Source organism: Rhinolophus hipposideros, assembly GCF_964194185.1.
Source record: "Rhinolophus hipposideros genome assembly, chromosome: 6".
Lineage (NCBI taxonomy): Eukaryota > Metazoa > Chordata > Mammalia > Chiroptera > Rhinolophidae > Rhinolophus > Rhinolophus hipposideros.
The window spans coordinates 24836716-24857208 of NC_138052.1; the positions used below are offsets into that span (position 1 = coordinate 24836716).

Below are 20493 nucleotides of genomic sequence, written 5' to 3' on the forward strand. Positions count from 1 at the left end.
AGTTCTTATCATGGATTATGACCAAAAACTTTGAAAGCCATCACCAGACTAGACCTCCTGGGCAGTGTCTTCTTTAACTTTTGAATAAATTCTCCCCTTAATACCTTCCTCATCTGCTTTCAAGTAAATTCACAAGCTACATATAAATGCAATCTAATTAAATCTCAAACATTTTTAGAAAACTTTATGGATAAAGCTCAGTAAGATGGGGATCCACTGCCATGAGCCATTCATCAAGAGTGGCTAATTATAAACCAGATACTGGTTCTAATGGTGGGAAATTGTTCTCCTTAATGTCCTGCTCCCCAGGAGCCCAGAGAATGATAAATCACATAATAGTTCATAGTAAGTATCAAAAACTGGGGGAGCAACTCACTTTACTGAAGATCTTAGATATCATTTACCCAGGGATTTGGATTATTTCTCAGGATCAAGAATAATATAGCTAATGGCAATAGAACCATCTTAATGAAGAGACAAAAAATCTATAGTTGGGGCAATTTGCTAGGGAAAAGTTTAAACTGATAATACTGGAAGGAAGTGTGTCTGCTGGACAGAACACAAAATGAAAACTAAGGTGACAGAAAATAGTCCAAGCTTTTAGAGTTAGAGTGTGAGTTGCAACCTGAAATAACAAGGATATTTAACAGGCCAGTTGGATAATCAATGAGTACATGGAAATGGCTCATTTTCGGATCCTCGTATGTCCATCTGCTTATATGCAAGTGTGGACTATTGTTTGATTACACGTCTAGTAATTTAGGTGGATGAGGCAGATGGAAGGTGGAGTTGGGGGGGGTGGGCAGTGAAAATCAGAGAGATGCTCAGCAGAGCCCCAGTTCCTGAAGGGGACACTGGCAGAAATGACTCCTGTCAGCTGAGAGGGTCAGGTACACTGTGTAAGCCACCAGAATAGGGATTCAGAAGCCAAAAAACAAGATGAGGGTAGAGTTGTAGAACTGAGCTTCAGAGAAGACAGGATATTGAGAATTGGCTGCATTCTCAACTAACAGGGCCCGAGATCATATCAAGTCACCTTGGAATTATGTTTCATGGAGCCATGGTCCTGTGAGGTAGCCATGAGAATCTTCATCAGATTATAGGTGACAGTAATGAAGCACAAAGATTCTAAATAACTTGCTCAAAGTTAATGCAGTGAGTTAAAGGTCTGAATACAAATGCCAAGCATCTGAAAAACCGAGCAACTAAGATCAAAGACAGAGAAGCAGTTTGCTTGAGCCATGTGGAAAGGAGGGCAAAAAGGCTGAAAAGCAGAAAGAGCCTTAGAAAGTGCAGGAGATCATGAAAGCCACACTCTGCTTTTGTAGAAGTGATGTATCTTCTTTCAGAAGACTTGCAGTGGCCTCTCCTTAGAAGACAGCACCATGTTGACAGTTAGGGAAGTTGCAATACAGAAGATCCAGCTTTAAGAAAACATCTCCACTCCTCTGACACGATAGTATGACTCTACTAATATACCTGCTCAAGGAGCTAGCACTGTTTTTCTCTTGCCTAACATACCAACTCAAACATGCCTTCTAAATTTTAAGGCCTTTGTTATCAATACCACAACTCTACAGTATTAACCTTAGTGAACTAAGCTATCATTCATTTCATAACCCTTTGTTGAGGGCTTCTGATATTTTAGGTGCTCAGCTCAGTGCTGAGGACACATGGTCTTTTTGTCATCAGGCAGCTTAAAGTGTAGCAAGGGTTGGAAGGAAGTTATATAAGTACAATAGTGAGACAAACACCACAATGGAGTAAGTACAGTCTCCTGGACGGACACTTCCTTTTTGACCTTCAGAGGTTAGAAGAGCCTGTCCCAAATAGTTGATGTCTGAATAGTTTCCTGAATAAAGAGGAGTTTGCAAAAACCCAGAACACAAGCAATGACTCAATCTATCAAATAATAGTAACTACAATATTTTTAAGTACTTCCATAGGTGCCAGGTACTATACGAAATTCTTCCCCTGAATTATATTTCATGGAACTATGGTCCTATGAGGTAGGTATTACTATTTTCCTCAGATTGTATGTAAGGAGAGTGAAATACAAAGATTCTAAATAACTTGCTCAAAGTTATGCAGCTAATAATTAGAGGACTTGAAAGGAAAAGTTTAGAGACAAAAAGAGAAATCATGAAATGCTTGGTAATCTATGTTAAAGAACTCATGTTTTATCTTGAGGGAAATAGTAATCCAGTCAGATACTTTTAAAGCACAGGTGACAGAAATGGGTTTGGATAGATCATGTATCTATAGTTTAGAGGGCCAGTCCCAACACCAGTAACTTCCAAATCACGCATGGAGCTTGGTAAATAAACCCATTCCTTGCCCCTACTGCCAGGCTCTGCTTTGTTAGGTTCCTGTGAGCATGAGATTCTATACTTATAATGAACTCCAAGGATGATTCAGATATCCATTATATTAGTAATTCACTAATAAGTTGGTTTAGAGAGTGGATTGTAACAACACAAACTGGCAGTTGAGAGATCTGACAGGAATAATGATGTCTTGAATTGGAATAGATACCAAGAGAAATATCTGAACTAGAGATAAAATTAAGACTGTATCAGTTTAAACTCTGAAAAAAACCAAAAGAACATACAGCAATAAAACCAAAACCGTTGGGTAATGTCATTCAGGAGTGTGTTCCTCAGTAAGAATTGTAACTTAGGAGAAATTTCACTGACACACATCTCCATCTAAAGGATGAGTGAAGGGAGAAGAGCCCACAAAGGGAGCTTAGGGACAGGTTCTTCATGTCCTCTAGAGATGTCATATTCTTTCCTGCCTCTGAGGTGTTGTACAAGTTTCTCTTGTCACCTGTGTTATCCTCTGCCCCCTCCTTTTCTTCCACTAAACTCCATCTGTCCTTGTAAGAACCTTCTCTAATATTCTTCCTTGAGGATTACAGTTAACCCTCAGAGAAATTTTGGTTTGTTCCTTAAAAATCAGTACATATGTCCCATCTTGAATCATGATTAATTATTGTTTTGCCTTGTTGGTCTCGTATGTCACACTAGATTATCAGCTTCTTACGAGCAAGGCCACTGCCAGCTTTTTTTTTTTTTTTTTAATGTCACAGTTCCTAGAATTGGACTCTAGGAGATGTTCGCTAACACCTAAAGATCAGCACTTGCTAAACAGCTCCTAGGTGTAGTGTGTGATGAATAGGGACCCATATATCCCAATATACACAAAACAAGTCTATTGTCCTGGTGTAATCATTAATAATGCCTCTTTTGTCTACAAAATTGTAAGCAATAAATAATATAGTCACCCTACTGATAATGGAACCAATATATTTTTTAAAGTCTAACATTTTTAAAAGGTACTATTTCTAACACAGATATCATTAGGGTGGAGGGAGTAAAGAGTATTAAGTTGTTTTTCCACACATTTAAGATAGAGTAATGTGTGTGTTATTCTGGATGTCACATGTCTCCATTATTAGATAGTGGCCTACTGCTAAATTGACAGATGTCATTGTCTGTTATATAGTCACAAGTGGTTTATTATTATTTTTTTAATTAAATTTATTGGGGTGACAATTGTTAGTAAATTTACATAGATTTCAGGTGTACAATTCTGTATTACATCGTCTATAAATCCCATTGTGTGTTCACCACCCAGAGTCAGTTCTCCTTCCATCACCATATATTTGATCCCCTTTACCCTCATCACCCACCCCCCACCCCCTTACCCTCTGGTAACCACTAAATTATTGTCTGTGTCTATGAGTTTTTCTTTCTCATTTGTTTGTCTTGTTCTTTTTTGTTTATATACCACACATCAGTGAAATCATAGGGTTCTCTGCTTTGTCTGTCTGACTTATTTCACTTAGCATTATACTCTCAAGATCCATCCGGTTTATTTTTTTAAAATACCATTAACATATATACATATATATAAAGATATATATGAAACAGATATATGTATATATGTTAATGGTACTTTATATATATGTATAATTGTATTATGTATGCTATATACATATATTATTTTATTAAATATTATATATATGTACATATGCCATTGTATTATATACAGAGGATGCCAAAAAAATGTATACACATTTTAAGAAAGGAAAAAAACTATTAAAATTACGCTGACAGTAACCACTTTGAGCACCTCTTGTAATTGCAGAAGGCACACATGACTTGTGTTCATCATTTTCAATTTATTTAAGCCTATAATTCATGGGACAAGAGAAATTTCTGCTCATTCGTGAACTACCTAAATACATATATGCTTAGTCTATCATCTTTAATGACTGCCGATGCTGTTTTCTGGAGGGCAACATCTAGATTGTCAAGCTATTGGTGAAATACAATTTCAAAATTTTCAGGAGCCAAAAATAAGGTTTAATGTAGTATTAACTTTACTTCTTGAATTGTGAAGTTTGGTTCCAGACAAAAAAAAGAAAAATTCTCTAGTTGATCCCCAAATCCTCACCTAATATTTGTTATTCTGCCCAGATTGTATAGCGAGACATCAGAGAAGGAAATAGATACCATTCTTTCTTGTAATGCACACATTCTCCAAGGGCAATTCTCAGCTCCCTCACTTTTCAGGTCAAAGGTGCATTATTCCGGTGAGAATAGTTCGTCTGTGCCCTGGTTAATCTGTGTTTACTAGAACAGCACCGAGGCGCTCTGTTTATGTCTGACAAAGTAGTTACAAATCACACTTCTTCTTCAGATCATAAATACACATTTATCTTTAGAATATATCACCAACTGAATCATTTTGATGTAAATATTGCACCTCTTAAATATAATGATGATAATAGAGGATGTAAATCCACAGATTTGCTCAAGTGCTCCCTTTCAATGACTGAAAATATTTAATTCGCAGAAGCTTTAACATCCTATGGGGAGTGGCAGACAGACGTGTCAATAGAGTGGGACCTGCAAAAATTGTGACATTTCCTCTGAGTAATGAATAAGGCAGACTCACTGGCTTCTGCAACAGAACTACTGCACTTTTTCTGAGTTGGTAGGTTCAGGTTATGCTGTGACCAGCAGCCCAGAAGTGAGGGATCAGAGGAAGTCCTCTGCTTCTTCACTTCTTTCAGCTCTGTCATCACATAGAAAAGGCTCTGTGGCAAAGGGTTGTAAACAACACAAGTTGAGCAATAGTCTGCAGGTTTCTTCATTCAGTCAAAATACCCATGGGAATCATCCAGCTTTCTGAGGCTGGGAAAGAGACCATCTTTTGATAAGAGGTCCCCAAGATTATGGAGTAGCTATGTTGTGGTGGCATTACCATCACTTACTAGCTGGCATCCTTGTCTGGAAACTCTCAGTTGGCTGTAATTTTACTTGAAAATTAAAGCACAGATTAAAGCACAGATTTTTATATGTATCTTCTGTTCTCTGAATGTAAGAAATATAAAATACACCTACACTCACTTCTAACTGGCAGTATTGTAATTCAGCAGATTTCTGTTTTCCACTGAAACCTGGAGTTGAATTGTCTCCAGCCGGAAGGCATTCAAGCTGCTGTTTTTCACTCAGCTATATTTCTCTATAAGCATCTAATTGTTTCAAAAAGTGATGTACAGTATGCAGAAACCTGAATCTGATGCAAATAAGTCTGTACAGCACTAAAGTTAACAGGTGTTCTCATTAATGTAAGTAGACATGGAACAATTCTTGAATGTTTTATAAACACTCGTAATCATGGCCAAATATGTTACAATAGCATAGAGATACATGCTGTAACATCTTTTATTCTCGTTGTGCAATCTCAGCACTTATTAACAGGAGACATGCGTGAGTAATAAACCAGTGGCAAAAAAATACCTGTTTTCAGTTAAGTCATTGTATCTTAAAAGTTAATACTTCTAAATAAAATTCTTGGTTACATAACTACTGCCACCTGTCCTTCCACAGATTGCTATTTAGACACACAGATTAACTATTTAGATGTTAATAGTGCTGCAGTGGAATTAATGGCTGCAATGTTGATTGGACAGCAATGAGCACCTGTGTATTATTGAGGTTCTCGAAAGACTTGACCCGTTAGCCTAAGAATTTAGCACTCGACAATCTTAAATTTGTGTCCAATCCCCCATATTACCAATTATCAATTAGAAAGGTCCATACATATGGTGAAATTCATGGGTGATATATCTCTGCAAAACACAGGGTGGCTTTGGAATATAATCAAGAACATTCTATTCTAGCTCGATGCATTGAAACATAGACCTACTCTATTGTCTGAAATCTAGGACTTACTGACTGATGGGAAAATATAGTCTCAGATTGCTGTTCTCAATCTTCAAAGTGAATTGCCTACTTTACTCTGATAAAAGTGATATTAGTAGTTGTCAAAATAATCTATTTACATTGCCCAAAAGAACACAATGGTACTGTAACCTTCAAAATTGTATTACAATGGAGGATGAGTTAAATATACCATGGCATATCAAACAATAGGATATGATGCAATCACTAAAATATATAAAGTAGATAGGGTTTATTTATTACTTATTAGTGCCCCTTAGGTGTGGATTGGCAACCACTCAGTGGGTAGACAATTACCCTTGGCTTCAGAGTGATTATAGTTTAGTGGGGGGAACAGAGAAATCAACAGGGCGTTTCCATGTAGACCACTGTGTCCTATGATGAAGCAGGAGCAAGATCTCATTGGAGCATTCAGGAGGACATCTATTTTAAAGAACCTTTTTCTGTAAAGGTGACATCTAAATCGATGTGAATGATACAATAGAGGAAGACAAAAGGTTCTGGGCAATAGAAACAATCTGCTCTGAGGGAAGAAATAAGAATTATTATGGGACAGCTGGGGGACAACAACATTTCAAGATGGATGGATCATAGAGATGCAGAGGGAAATTTGGCTTAGGGGTCTACAGAACAGGTAGGCAGACCAAATGTAAAGAGCTTGCATTGCAGTGTAACAGCAGTGGAGAATTTCAGAATAATAAAGCAGAGGAATGGGATGTTCAGATCCAAATTTCAGAGAAGGGAAAACATAGATAAGATAGTGAGGAGACTAAAAGATATTGTTATTAAATTCATGTGTGAGATGACAGTAGTACAAGTAGTTAAATACATTTAAAAAATCGTAACAGTACACATGATATTATCATTAAACTATAAACACATACATAATGTTTATACATTGGTGAAAAAATATAGAAGGATATTTTATAGAGAATTCAGTATCCTTGGGGAACAGGAAATTTTGTGTTTATGTTTACTTTTGTGTTTGTTAAAATGTTTTAATTGGGTATTACTTAATGATAGAAATAATAAAAATTGCTCTACTTTGAAAATAGCAAGGGCAGCACATTCCCAAATGTCATCTGACTAAATGAGTAATACTGCACAGTGAACATAGCTCAGGCTAGAAGCTGATCTGTGTTTGGCAGTGACTGATTGAGTAGTGCTTACCAGTGAACACAAGTCTTAGTATGATTAGTTTATCTAGGTGTAATTACTCCCCCCAAGTTTAAAAATTAATGTTAACAGCAATAAAACTCTAAGCTTATATCTTTATATACCAACTGCTTCGATTAGTCACGTTTTCAATCGTTTTTCATATGAGCACCACAGGCAAAAGTTTCAGTGTAGCTGACTGCAAAACTGTGGAAACTGCTAAACTATCTACTAATTACTTGGATGGTATTCTTTCATGAATATTGAGAAGACAGTTTCTCAGTGCTTAAGATTTTACCACAGATAAAACAATGAACACAAATGTTTGTTTCTTTGCTTGTTTGTTTATTTGAAATGCAATTGGAGTTGGGTATTTTGTTAATAAACAGAAAGGTAGAGTGGACAAGTGATATGGGATATGGATGTTCGCTAAGGACTGATTTTATTATGTAGAAACAAATCTGTGTTGTAAGAATGCAAGGACCAAATTATTTGGGTGTCAAAGGTACAGCTCAATTTCAATTAAAAAACACCGTTTCTTAAAGAGTTGGCCTTAAACCTTAGATTTCAAAATGCACTTGAGATCTGTCGTATATGTAGTCCAACATTTGTTTACTTTCCATTAAATAAGAAATTGCTTACATGGGCAGGTTATTTTGATATGATGACACCACTGAGGGTTTCAATAAATGTACATGCAGATCAATCAACCCCAAACACATTGAAAACATATCCAATAAACATCTGGAAACTAATGAACACACATTTGTTAACACAGGGGGAGTTGTGGAAATGCAGGATCCATCTTTGCTCAGGCTTATTTAGTAGCATGTGGATTTAAGAACATTTCACAGAGTTAGAAGAAACAGGGTAATTATAACATAAGGTTCAACATCTTTAGATATGTAGAACATTTTCCATTGCTTAAAACAAATATTCCCTAAGAAAGTATAAAACATTTTTCTGACTTGCAAAGTTTTTTGCAGTCTATCATTTAAATTACTTAAATAAAGGGAGCTTTACTGCTCCCCAAAGCTGAGAATATAACACCCTCCATGCATATTAGCTTGATCTTCTTGACAGACCAGAAAAGTGTTTGTGTGTGCCAATTAAAACAAAAATGGATCCCTAGTGGCTTGTTCCTCACACAACTTCTGAAGACTGCTATCATTGTTTGCTAGGGTAACCCTGGATAAGGCTGCTAGCCAAAGTAAACAAACTTTTCAAAACTTTCATGACAGATGGGGGTTACAAATGCATTTTAATAAGAGAGTTGCCAAAGCAACTTTTTTTTTTTTATAATCAGCATATATTTACTTAACATCTAGCAACATTGGGAACACAAAACAGATATTTTCTCACAAAATGCTTTAACAACTAACATTTTTGGAAAGACAAATTGAAGACCTTTTACTTCTGATATTTTACCCTTAGTTTTATGTTAACTTTGCTCGACGTGTTAAGAAAAATGTTAGGAGTTCCTCAGGCCTGATTGTAATTTGAGACAAACATGCAGCTTGATAATGTAATTTCTTTGGTGGTCATAAACACCTTTGAGACCAAGTAATTTAACTATTAGTATAACCATGACAACCCTCATTTGATCAGCTATATCAAATGCAGAGTGTGATGTGAGATGAAAAAAATGTGAATCTGCAGGGTTTTAAAAAAATCATTATCGCTTCAATGTTAGGTCTTTATATCACACTATGATGCAGACAAAATGTTAATATATATCTATATTTTTGTACTGTTACGCTTCATTAAAAATACAGCCATAATTAATATAAAATATAATTTATATCCACTTTAAATGAATTTAGTATATTTTGATATAAGTTTATTTGCTTAATTCACATGAAATGATTTGATTATAAAGTTCAAAGTGTCTCCAAAAATAATAGTAATTAAATTCAACTCCTCTTAAATGGGTAATCCACTTATTGTAGAATCACTGTGGCACCATCATTTAACATATTTTAGGGCTCTTTGGATATCCGGCATATTTTCTTACACATTTGCTATATATAGTTTCAGCTTCATTAAGGTGGAGTAAACCCTCCTTAGGTTCACGAAGGTTGATCATAAGCAAAATGTGAAAGATATTTAGTTCAAACGTTGGATTGTTTTAGTCCATTCTAATATCTGAAGGAATTTTTTGGATGCCCCAGTTCTGGTTTAGATATATTTTTTTCATAGCAGAATAGTGATAGTTTTTGAGGGGAAAAAAGAAAGAAAAAAAATCTGAGTAAGAATGTTGGGTGATCTTTTTTAAAATGTGCTATTTTTAGCATAACAGTAAAGAAACAAGCTATTTTTGTCTGAGATCTAGGCATATATTCTAAATTTCACAACTAAAGCCAAAATCATCATGGTTCTTTCACCATATACAGAGAGCCCTGGACTGTATACAACTGTTTGCTGAGGACTAGTGAACAAGAAATCAAGATCTTTGTAATCTCTTAATTCTGTCATTTAAAATGATGCCAATTTGATAGAATGACATTCTCATTTTTCTCATTTGCTTTATTTTCTTCATTTGCTTTATGATAGTAGAGGGAAGTGGCTTTTGCAGAATGTTTATTATGTGCTTTGAGATCATTAAAGCTGATGTCACTTTGCATACCAAGTGGTAGTATTCATATCTTAATATACTACAGTTCTGATACAATAAACCTTTAACAAATAATGCATCATGACCAACAGTTGATACATAATTCCATGATGTGAATGTGTGTGCAGTAACTACTCCGTCCTCTGAAATCTTGACATGAGTGTTGTCTGTATCACTCTCATTGGGACTTAGTATAAGCCAGTTTCTATTGTTATTTATCTTTTTATGCATATGTGCTATGTATCCAAACAGATTATGAACTCTTGAGAGTGGGGGTGGCAGATCCCCAGCTTCTAGCAATGTGCCTTACACTTAATGGAGCTTAATTAGTTCTTGTTGATGATCAGGGTGATGTTTAGTCAGAAACACATCCTTTCAGTCTCCTGAAAGAATTATTCGTGGGGTTGACTCCATAATAGTAAGAGTGCTACTATAAAAGAGAGGAACACACGTCACTCATTATCTCTTGCACCCTTAATAATCTCCCAATGTGCATTTGAGGTCAACTGGAACAGAAATAGCCAATGTATTTAACCACCAAATATGTTTTGCTGATGAGGTATCTATCTGTAGCGTAAAGTTGTCCATTGATCATTATCAAAGTCAATTAACTATCATTTATAAACGATTGGCAATAACTGAATTAAAGTATATACAATGTTTACTCTGTGAAGCTGTGAATAGGCTTAATTTGCTTTTTCATTATTTTTTTCCAAATACTCCACAATAAATTCAATTATTCTTATAATCAGAAAAGAAAAGTGAAGTTCTAAACATTTTTTTGTTTGTTTGTTTCTATTCCGGTAAACCAAAGTATGGAAATTTTTAATTGTATAAAAGCCATTCTACATATTAATTTCTCAGCTAATTTAAAATCGAACATGGGAAGTACTAGCTGTCAGAATCCATACTGATAAGGGTGATACGTAATTGACAATATTGAAAAGGGCAATACTTAAATAAACATAAATACTACTTGTTAAAACTCCTTTAAGATGTTTCAAATTAGTATAATAATACTACATTTGTTGATTAACACCTAAAAAGCAAATTTCTTCTCATGTCTTACCAGTTGAGTTTGTGCTCAATATACCTGCCTTCATCTTTAGAGGAACCATAACAAGAACACATACCACGGTTCTTAGCCCAAGGAAAAATTATTGTTGAAATAATAGCAAAAAGACTTAAGGAATGTGTCTGTTCTACATTTTCCCAGTGGATATGCTTGTGTAATTTCCTAGGAATACATTTGCTACCAGCAAGAATTCAGATAGATCCTTATTTTAGAGTGAAAATGTTTGGGACAAATTTCCCCAGACAGGTAATTAAAGATATCTATTATTGACAATACTAGCACATTTCATTAAGACCACTTTGGTGCCAGAATATATCCCTTCCAAACAGGACTTGGAGAAAAAGGATTTCAAGAGACATTTGTCTAAAGGAGCCTTCAAAGCAAAATGGAGACCAGCAGCTCTTGCCTAAATTTGTATTTCCTATAAGATTTTTTTTTAATCCATTTCACTCCAGCATTTGTCACCTAAGCAAACCATAATATAGAAAGAATACATTAGTATGGCTTAAGTATGGCTTAATATCAAATCTTTTATGTCTATTATTAGTTCTACATCACTTTAGATTGTCATCAGGAGTTTTTCAATCAAAAGGTTTAGTCAAAGTAAACGTTCTTTACTGATGTCTTTCTTTCCCCCAAGAGTGTTGAAAATTCAGTTGTTCAAAGTGCAAATATGATTCAGAAAACCATTTATCAGAAAACCTAAAGAGGTAATGTAAAAATGTAGACTGAGAACCTGAATTAAATGGGCTTTATCAGTTAAAGACTTTGAAACTGCTTTCCTGTGAGTGACTGGAATGGAGCAGAACAAAGTCAATTACTGAGTGTAATTAAGAAGTGGATGCATTTAAACTGTAGAGAGCAGTAGCAGACTTCTCCAGACTGCCTAGTAACTCGAAAGATGAGTAGGAAGACAGAGAGAAGGATGTGAACTGTATCTCTGATAGGATGTTCTGAATGAATTGCATTCATATAGTGCTCTGGTCCAGCTTCCCAAAATGAATTTATAAACCACTGATTATGTACGATTAATGCACTAAAGTATTTGGACAAAGAAACTTTTAACATACATTTGGCGTTTGGTTGTGGAGCAGTAAAAGATCTTTGTGTTGCATAGCATGCACCAAAAATGCAAATGCACTGCTGAAGTGCTTATATTTGATCACGGTTTGAACCTACTAGGCTGAAAACTGAACTATGTTGGCTCTTTCCTAAACCCTCAGAATACAGTAAATATAATTATGTTTGTTTCTTGTACTTTGAAAAGGTTCATTTTTACAATTTTAATAATGGTTTATTTATAATGGCAGGGAAATAGGCTGTAGGTTGTATTTGTGCTAATTCATTTTTCATTGTATATGTTAACAAATTGTGATGTTACGTAGCACATTTATAATCAAAATATTTACATTTAGATTAGGATGAAGGTAGGGTCAGGACGTTACTAGTTTTCTTGGGTTAGTTAAAAGTAACCTTATATTTTTAGATTATTATTTCTGTGTCAACGCTTTATAAAGTAAATATTTGGAACTTTATGTAAGTGAAGAACATTGCAAGCATGTTCAGATAATTAGGCAAACATCAGCTTAACTGTCTTTTACTAGATACATGAAACAGAAGACTATTTGGAGGCTATTTCAGGCCACCCCAAATCTTATGCACATTTTGACTTAAGAAAAGAGTGATTGGTCCTGGTAATTTGTCAGATTCTAGTGCGGGTAATTAACTTCCTCTTATTTTCTAATCTTTCAGGTCTCACAATTGCATATATTTTGGATAGTTCCTCTCCTTACAGTGGTAAAATGTTGGGATCTATCTCACTCAGTACATTGCTGTACTGAGAGCTGTTGCGTCTCTATATAGTTTTCTAAAAATAAATGACAAATGAATATTTATGTATGTGTGTAATCAAAGATTTCTTTAAACCTCCAGGATCATTGTTATTAAATGTTGCCATAAGAATCATTTAAACCTTCAAGAGTGAGCTATTCTGGGTAATAATTGTCACTTTAATGATAGAATTATGGAGACATCTGAAGCATGGTTTGTGATTTCCTGAACCTGTGCCACATTTCAGTGTTCACCTCCTATTTAGAGCAAGTAAGGCTGAGAAGAGGTGACTAGCTCCCGACTGAGTACGTTGAAATGTCAGTCCTCTAAACCTCTGCAGCCTTGGTTGATGTGTGACAGCAGTTGGGAAATGTTCATCTTCCCGTTAAAACAAAAAGTCAATAATACAAAAGGAAAAATCACAGTTCAGATGGATTGACTAATATGAAAAGCGTGTCCACACTCACTCTAATCAAATTCTTCTCTAAGTAGCCCTTTATGTGTGGAATCAAGAGCATTGGTCTATTTCTATAGGGTCACATCCTCTGTCACAATTCTTGGGAGAAAAAGATTCACTGTAATGAAAAAACATATAGTTACATGCTAAATATTGCCAACTATTTAACAGCCCTGAGAGGAATAGGGATGTTCACTTGATAAATACTCTCTATGAGAGGTTCAAATATGTAAATAAACTTCTATTCTAATTTACTCCCTTTACGGGGAAATTGGTCCTTTATTACTTTCCTATAGATCTTTATGATAGAAAAGTAGATCTAGCCAAATGTTATTCATTTGAATGACCTTTTAGAAAAGTCTGCATTAGTCTCTTTGGTAAATAATCTGTTTTAGAGCCCTCCATAAAAGGAAATCAAATATAGAGATACTATTAGATTTGAAAAAGACAAACAGGAAAGAGCCAAAAGTGCAGAATGATTTCTGACACACCCGGGTGCATTTTTCTGAGATTCTGACTTAAGTGGATACTGTCTGCATTATTTTGAACTTCCTGGCTTGCTTCTCCTTCAGTTGGAGTAACTCAGCTTTAGTACTACTCTGAGTTAATCGTTCTATTATTAAAACAATAATGTATTTGTTATGACATGAAAAAAACAGTTTATAGTGAGCAGTTCAAAATGATCCTAGTCTTCCAGTTCCCAGAAAGACAATTACTGGAATACAAGAAAATATTTCAGTGTATTAAAATGTGTTTTTTTTAAAGGATATATATATATATATATATATATATATATATATATATATATATATATATATATGCAAGAGTTCTATTTTATGGTTTGCTTACCTGTCAATTTCTTTTTTCAGATCACAACAGTATCAGGAAATGAGTTTCTTCTACAGTCAGATATTGACTTCATCATATTGGATTGGTTCCATGCTATCAAAAATGCAATTGACAGATTGGTATGTATTTGTTTTGGCTGTTACCTTTATTAATTAAAATGTAGTCATTTAAATCTTATAGCTTAGCCATATAACACATATGCATTTAAATGTATCCTATGGATTGAGAAATATTAACTTATTTTAAGTTTCGATAGAGTCCACTAAAAACGTTTCAGGATTTGTGGAACTAAATGTCATTTGATTTCTCTCTTTCAAAAACACAGTGCATTCATATTTTTTTTTAATAAAATAACATGGACATTCATTTACTGAAGGCTGTGAAAAGCACACAAATGCTTAATAACTACCAAATTTTCACATTTTCAGTTTATTCCATCTGTAATACATGTTCTTGAGAATAAATATCAATGTATTAAGCCCATACTCACTGTTATAATACCACTAAATAATAATCCTTCATACTGATTTTCATTGTTCTTCCAGCTAAGTTAGAGTGTTCCTCTCATGAAAATTACATATCTAGAACTTTATGAAATTATCCTAAATCACACATTCAGAGTATGTTTTTAAAAGAGTCAAACTATTTAAAACTACTCATTTTATACTGATTCTAGACCAAACATCTAATTTTAGGACACTAAATATTTGCAAACTCTTGAGGAAAAAAAATATTGTTGAGAGCTTTTAATATACAGTATACAGTAGGAGGTATACAGTAGGCAAATACATTTTATGTGTGATTTTATTGCTATTGCAGTCTTCCATTATACCATGTTGGCACTAAAACTTTAAAAATAAGCATGTGTGAGTGTGTGCCCCCCCCCCATGCGTGCATGCACACTGAGCTTGTTGTCCTTAACAGTGGACTCTGCAGTCGAATAGCCTGAGTTTGAATTCTGGTTCTATGATTTACTAGCTGTGTGGCCTTAGGCAAATTACTTATCTCTTTTGGCTTCAGTTTTCTTACATGGAAAGTAAGGATGATAATAACAATAATACCTACCTCACAGGATTACTGTGATGATTGAATTAATGCATGGGGAGTGCTTGGAGAAATATATAACATTTAGTAAGCACCATACATATAACTATAATTAAATTTGTATATTAAGTGTAACATAGAGGTCCCATCCCCCAAATAATCTTATAGATTCCCCACACTATTTCTTAAATGCTTTCTTTCTTGTAAAATTGTTGAGGCTAATTGTTTGTTATTTTCAGCCAAAGGATCCGAGCAGTTCACCCAACAAGATGGAATTATTCAAAATCCAGAGATCCTCCAGCACTGAATTACTAAGTCACTATGATAGTGATATAAAAGAACAGAAACCAGAGCACAGAAAATCTTTAAGTAAGTATTTTTTTGACTTGCTCGTTTTAACTTCGCCCAAATGCAGTGCTTATGAAATATAAATGCATTGAAATGAGATTTATGGCAAACTCATACTACTCATGAAAGATTCGTAGCCATTTCCTGGCTAGGAATTCCTGGAGGGCAGGCTGGGTGCTTTGCTTGCATCATTGTTGGTAACACCTTTTGAAAAAATAATTGTTCCAGGGTCATGGTCTCTGCTTACACCAATAGCTATGGCGTTCAGATTGGTGATTGATTTTGAGAATGGGAAATGTCAAGCATCTCCAAACCTTGGTATACTATTTGATCTCCATACATTAAAAGATATAAGAATGACCACCACAGTTGGCCCAATATAAACCAACAGGCTATGCAACTTTCCGCACTTTCAATCACGAGAAAGATTTAGAAATAAGGGATATGCATTAAATGTTCTATAAGGTCACATCTAGTTCCAGTGTTCTAAAAGAAATGAATCTGGAATAAAAGGGACCAATTTCTCCATTTATATCATAACCTTGAGTATATCTCTTAATCTTTCCCAACCTGCTTCTTCCTCAACAAAAGGGTGTTGTTAAAAGGTGTCACACTTATCTCATAGAGTTGGTTTGAGTCCCAACTTTCTAAAAGAAGAAGTAGATATCTCTGGAAGCAGAAAAACCAGTTTTCCAAAGTCTCAAAAATTATACCGCTTTTCCTGGTTCATCTTCCTACTTACCCAATCTCAGAATCACCATCTTTCTGCCATTTTCCTCTGACCAAAGTTCAATGTAGTTCCATGTGAGTTTTCTGAATTTAGGGAGAACTCAGTAAGTAGAGAAGGACTGCTAACATAATTTCTACATATACACCTGTGTACATATGCTAGATGACTATCTGTGTATATAGTCCTGCTACTTGTGTGCATTAGGAAAGACTATGCACAGCTATATACATATATATGAAACATACATGCACACTCACACACATACACAAGAAAGAGGAAAGCTATTTAAATGTGATATCATATCCTCCAAAGCTAAATTATTGGGAGCCTCAAAATCTAGAAAGAGCATGAAAATTTCAAGTAGAAGCATCCTTTCAAAATTAAGTCGTTATTTAACGAAGCGTACCATAATTTCAACAACTGCTAGATACATATTTAGTTAACTAGTTGTGTTAAGTTGAAGTTTAAAATGATCAATGTTAATGTCTTGTACTGCATGGTGCTTTGCAAATATGTTGTGGAGAGTTAGCAATGCCATTTAAAAAGATTTTTCCACATGATGATATAATTTGGAGTTGTCTCATTTGAACATTTCCCTTCAACTCCTGGTCATTGTCCCCTTGTCCTTCATAAGAGATCAGCTATAAGGTAAGATTTTAGAATGAGAATTCAATTGTGAGTATATAATTAATGTTAATTATAATAACCATTTTGTAGTAGATATAAAGGATGTATAAGCAATGATTAGTAGATCTGGTATCTTAGATATAATCGCTGCTTTGGAGAAGACTATGGCACACTTCTAAAGCCTGGAGCTCTGGAAAAAAGTAAAGGTTTGTTTGAGAACAAAAAAAAAAAAAAAAAGTAAAGATTTGTTTGAGAACAAAAAAAAAAAAGTAAAAGTGTGTTTGAGAAACATTGAGGCAAATGGATTCTTTATTCAGCAATAGGCACATCAAACGTTTTAGGATGATACTGAGGGAAAAATTCCTACAGATAGAATACCAATTACTACTCTTTAGAATTTATGTTTAATTGCGAAAGGCAATTGTTTGTTTATTTGGGGCTTAAATTCAATCCTACCTAAAGACAAGGGAAAATACATATCCGATTTACTCTATTCATTTCAAAATGTACCTAAAGGTATACTGACCTTATAGTCACCATTACCTTCGCAGTTGAAAAATAATAATAGCTAGTAAATATTGAGAACTTAGGGCTTACCAGGCATTGTTCTAAGTGCTTGTCTTATATTGACTTACTTAATTATCCCACTAATACAATCATGTAGGTACTATTGTTAACCCTATTTTATAGATGAAGAAATGAAGGCACAGAGAATTAAAGCAACTTGTATAAAAACAAGTTATGGAGAGAAGTTTCAAAGTCAAGCAATCTGATGTTACAGCCTGTGCTTTTAACCATTACACTGTAGTGAAGAGAACAAATAAAAGGTAAACTTAGTTTATCAACCTTGGACTTGGAAGGAAATACTATATTAAAATGGGATCCACAGAAATCAGTAAACTTAAATAGGGACGAAAAACATATTAGCAAAGAAATTAAAACCAGATGTTTTCTTTGGACTTTGATTTCACTATTAAAACAAAAAGGTCATTTAATCTTTAGCCCTAATTTTAGAAAATGCTTCTTTTATGTATTTTAGTGGATATTTATAGTTGTAAGCCTTTGTTAGGGCTAATATATATTTTTGCAATGTAGGATACAGTTAATATCCATCTATTACTTTGAATTAAGTTTATTCAGTATTTATGTATTCATTCTCTTTTGAAAGGTATAATGATTGAACCACCCACATAGTATCAAATTATACTATGCATTTGAAATCGTGATTGGCATATTTTATATTGATGTTTTTTAAAATATTTTTTCAAGTAGGAAATATGCTGTGTGAAACTCCTCTGATCTCAGTCCTAAATTTGAACACCCAAACTTTAGTTTTTAAAACATGCATTCAGTTTTATGTCACCCTCGAGATTAAATAATTATGTAGAATTAGAGATTCACAATATCTCCTTCCTTATTAGTAGTCTAAGCACAAACTTTATTGTCAGTTTGCTGCCTTTGGCTTCCTGTGCCCTTGATGTTCCCACGAGTTTTGTCGCCAAGATTGTAGACAGATAAAGCCAGAATTACTTTTTTAAAGGCATGTGAACATCATTAGCAGCTAACAGGTGGTCATCTCATTGTCCAGTTTCTCTTTATAACATGGGGGTGGGGGAGAAACATGCACTCTCAATGAGTGAATTCAGAAAGTTAAGTGCTAAATATACTTTCCTTTTTAAAATATGATTCTAACCTGCCAACACAATTAAGTACTAATCAGATATCTTAAGATATCAGAAAAATACCAGAAAAATTCAATGTAAGGGCCAAATCACTGTGGGAAATTCAGGACACCAGCATTGGATGAGAGTGGGAGAGCAGCTCTCTAGGGATGGCCATTATGAAAAATGGAGAGTCAATCAAAGAAAACACTAACATATTTCTCCAAGAAAAGAGAAGTGTCTTCCACTGATAGCAAAGGGGAAATCTCAAATATAAACCTGCATCAGATAACCTTGGAGAGATTTCATAACTTTTCTCAGCTTCACTTTCTAGATCTATAAAAATGGGTTTAATGCAGGATCATATGAGAATTTGAAATTAGATATGTAAATACTTAGCTCACAGCAGGCACTCAATAAGTAAAAGCTCTTACTATTCTCTATGTCCCCAAGCAGATGGCACCAAAATAGGGCATGAGCCAAAGGTAGTGTCTGGTGGAAGACTGGAGCAGGGCATATATACTTAACATCCTCTTCCCTGAATGTAGAGAAAATAGGAGAAAGGAGCCAAGATTGAATAAGGGAGCCATAGCTGTAAATATCTAAATATGTATAGCTGGTCTTTCCCCTGGCGGCTCCCCAGGTGAAAATGGCAGCAACAACTTTCTTGGGAGCAGCGCACAAAATGTAGTGCGGGGAGCCAACAATATTCCTGATTATTTCATAACCAGAAGAGCATGTCATGAAGAAGTTCCAGTTGATGGAATGGATTCAACATCTACCCATTTCACTGTTCCTTTAGCTCTAGTTCATTCATTCTTTTCAATGAACAAATACATCTGAACATGCACAACAAAAGTATTGATTCCACCTCTCAGGGCTTTCAATTTTTAAAAATATTTTTGTATTTAGCGTATACTGTAGGAGTAATAGATCTCATGTTAATCAATTGCTTAACTATAAAATCCATGAGTGGAGACCTCAGGTTACTTTTATGTAAAATCAACATTTTTAACATTATAAACAAGCATCCCCAAAATGAACATGAGTAGGGAAAATGAAATCAAAAGTCAAGAGAACTAAAAGGAAATGAGTTTCCTTTTATCTGCCTTTTGATTCAATTATTATAAAAAACAAATGTGTTCTGGGTAAAATCCTATAAGTATTTAGATATGTATTTTCTAATTCCATAGCCCCTTAGTATTGTGTAATAATGGTATATGAACAAGGCTATAGGGATAAAGATAGAAATGGGAAAACTGATTGAGATAGGTATACAATGTAGACAATGAAAATGCTTGTGAATCTTTAATGATATCCTTGTTTAAAAATCTGCCTGCAAAGAAATCATGACAGGCCAAGTGGAAAAAAGAAAAAAAAAAGTGTGCTAGAGAGGGCAGCTAATTTTTGTGCTAATCTAAATAATGATCATATTAGCCATCCACAACTGTAAGTAGACTATGTGCTCAAAATCCAGTTGGAAACTGATTGCTCAGACCTCAACATATTTTCATAAGGAAACCATGTACAAGCCACAAAAGCACACTTGAACTTTCTGCAATCATTTAGAATGCTGTTTCTAAGGAATAGCTCATTCTGAGTTTGCTGCACCTCTGACCCTAGAAGCTAAGACTTCCCAGTAGCATTGCTTTTCACTGGTTTCCCTTTTCCTCCTCCCCTACTCCTCTACTAACTCCACCAAAGCAGAATGGCTTTGGCTAGGAGGATCCTGAACCCTGAAAACTTCCCATGGTGGCAATCAGGGATTGCAGAGCCTCCAGGCCAGAGAAAATAGTGGGCAAAAGAGAGAATGAAGGAAAGGGGAATAAATTTTTGCAGCATGAGT

General features: G+C 34.7%; 1 protein-coding gene across 4 annotated transcripts in view; it reads left to right on the forward strand.

Moving 5' to 3' along the window:
• ARHGAP15 (Rho GTPase activating protein 15) overlaps positions 1–20493 on the forward strand; it is a 625881-nt gene that overhangs the window by 293731 nt on the left and 311657 nt on the right. For all 4 annotated transcript variants that reach the window (XM_081052847.1, XM_081052846.1, XM_081052848.1 and 1 more), the window contains 2 exons: positions 14258–14356; positions 15521–15650. In XM_081052847.1, coding sequence (XP_080908973.1) covers positions 14258–14356; positions 15521–15650 — 229 coding nt within the window. The remainder of the gene's footprint in view (positions 1–14257; positions 14357–15520; positions 15651–20493) is intronic.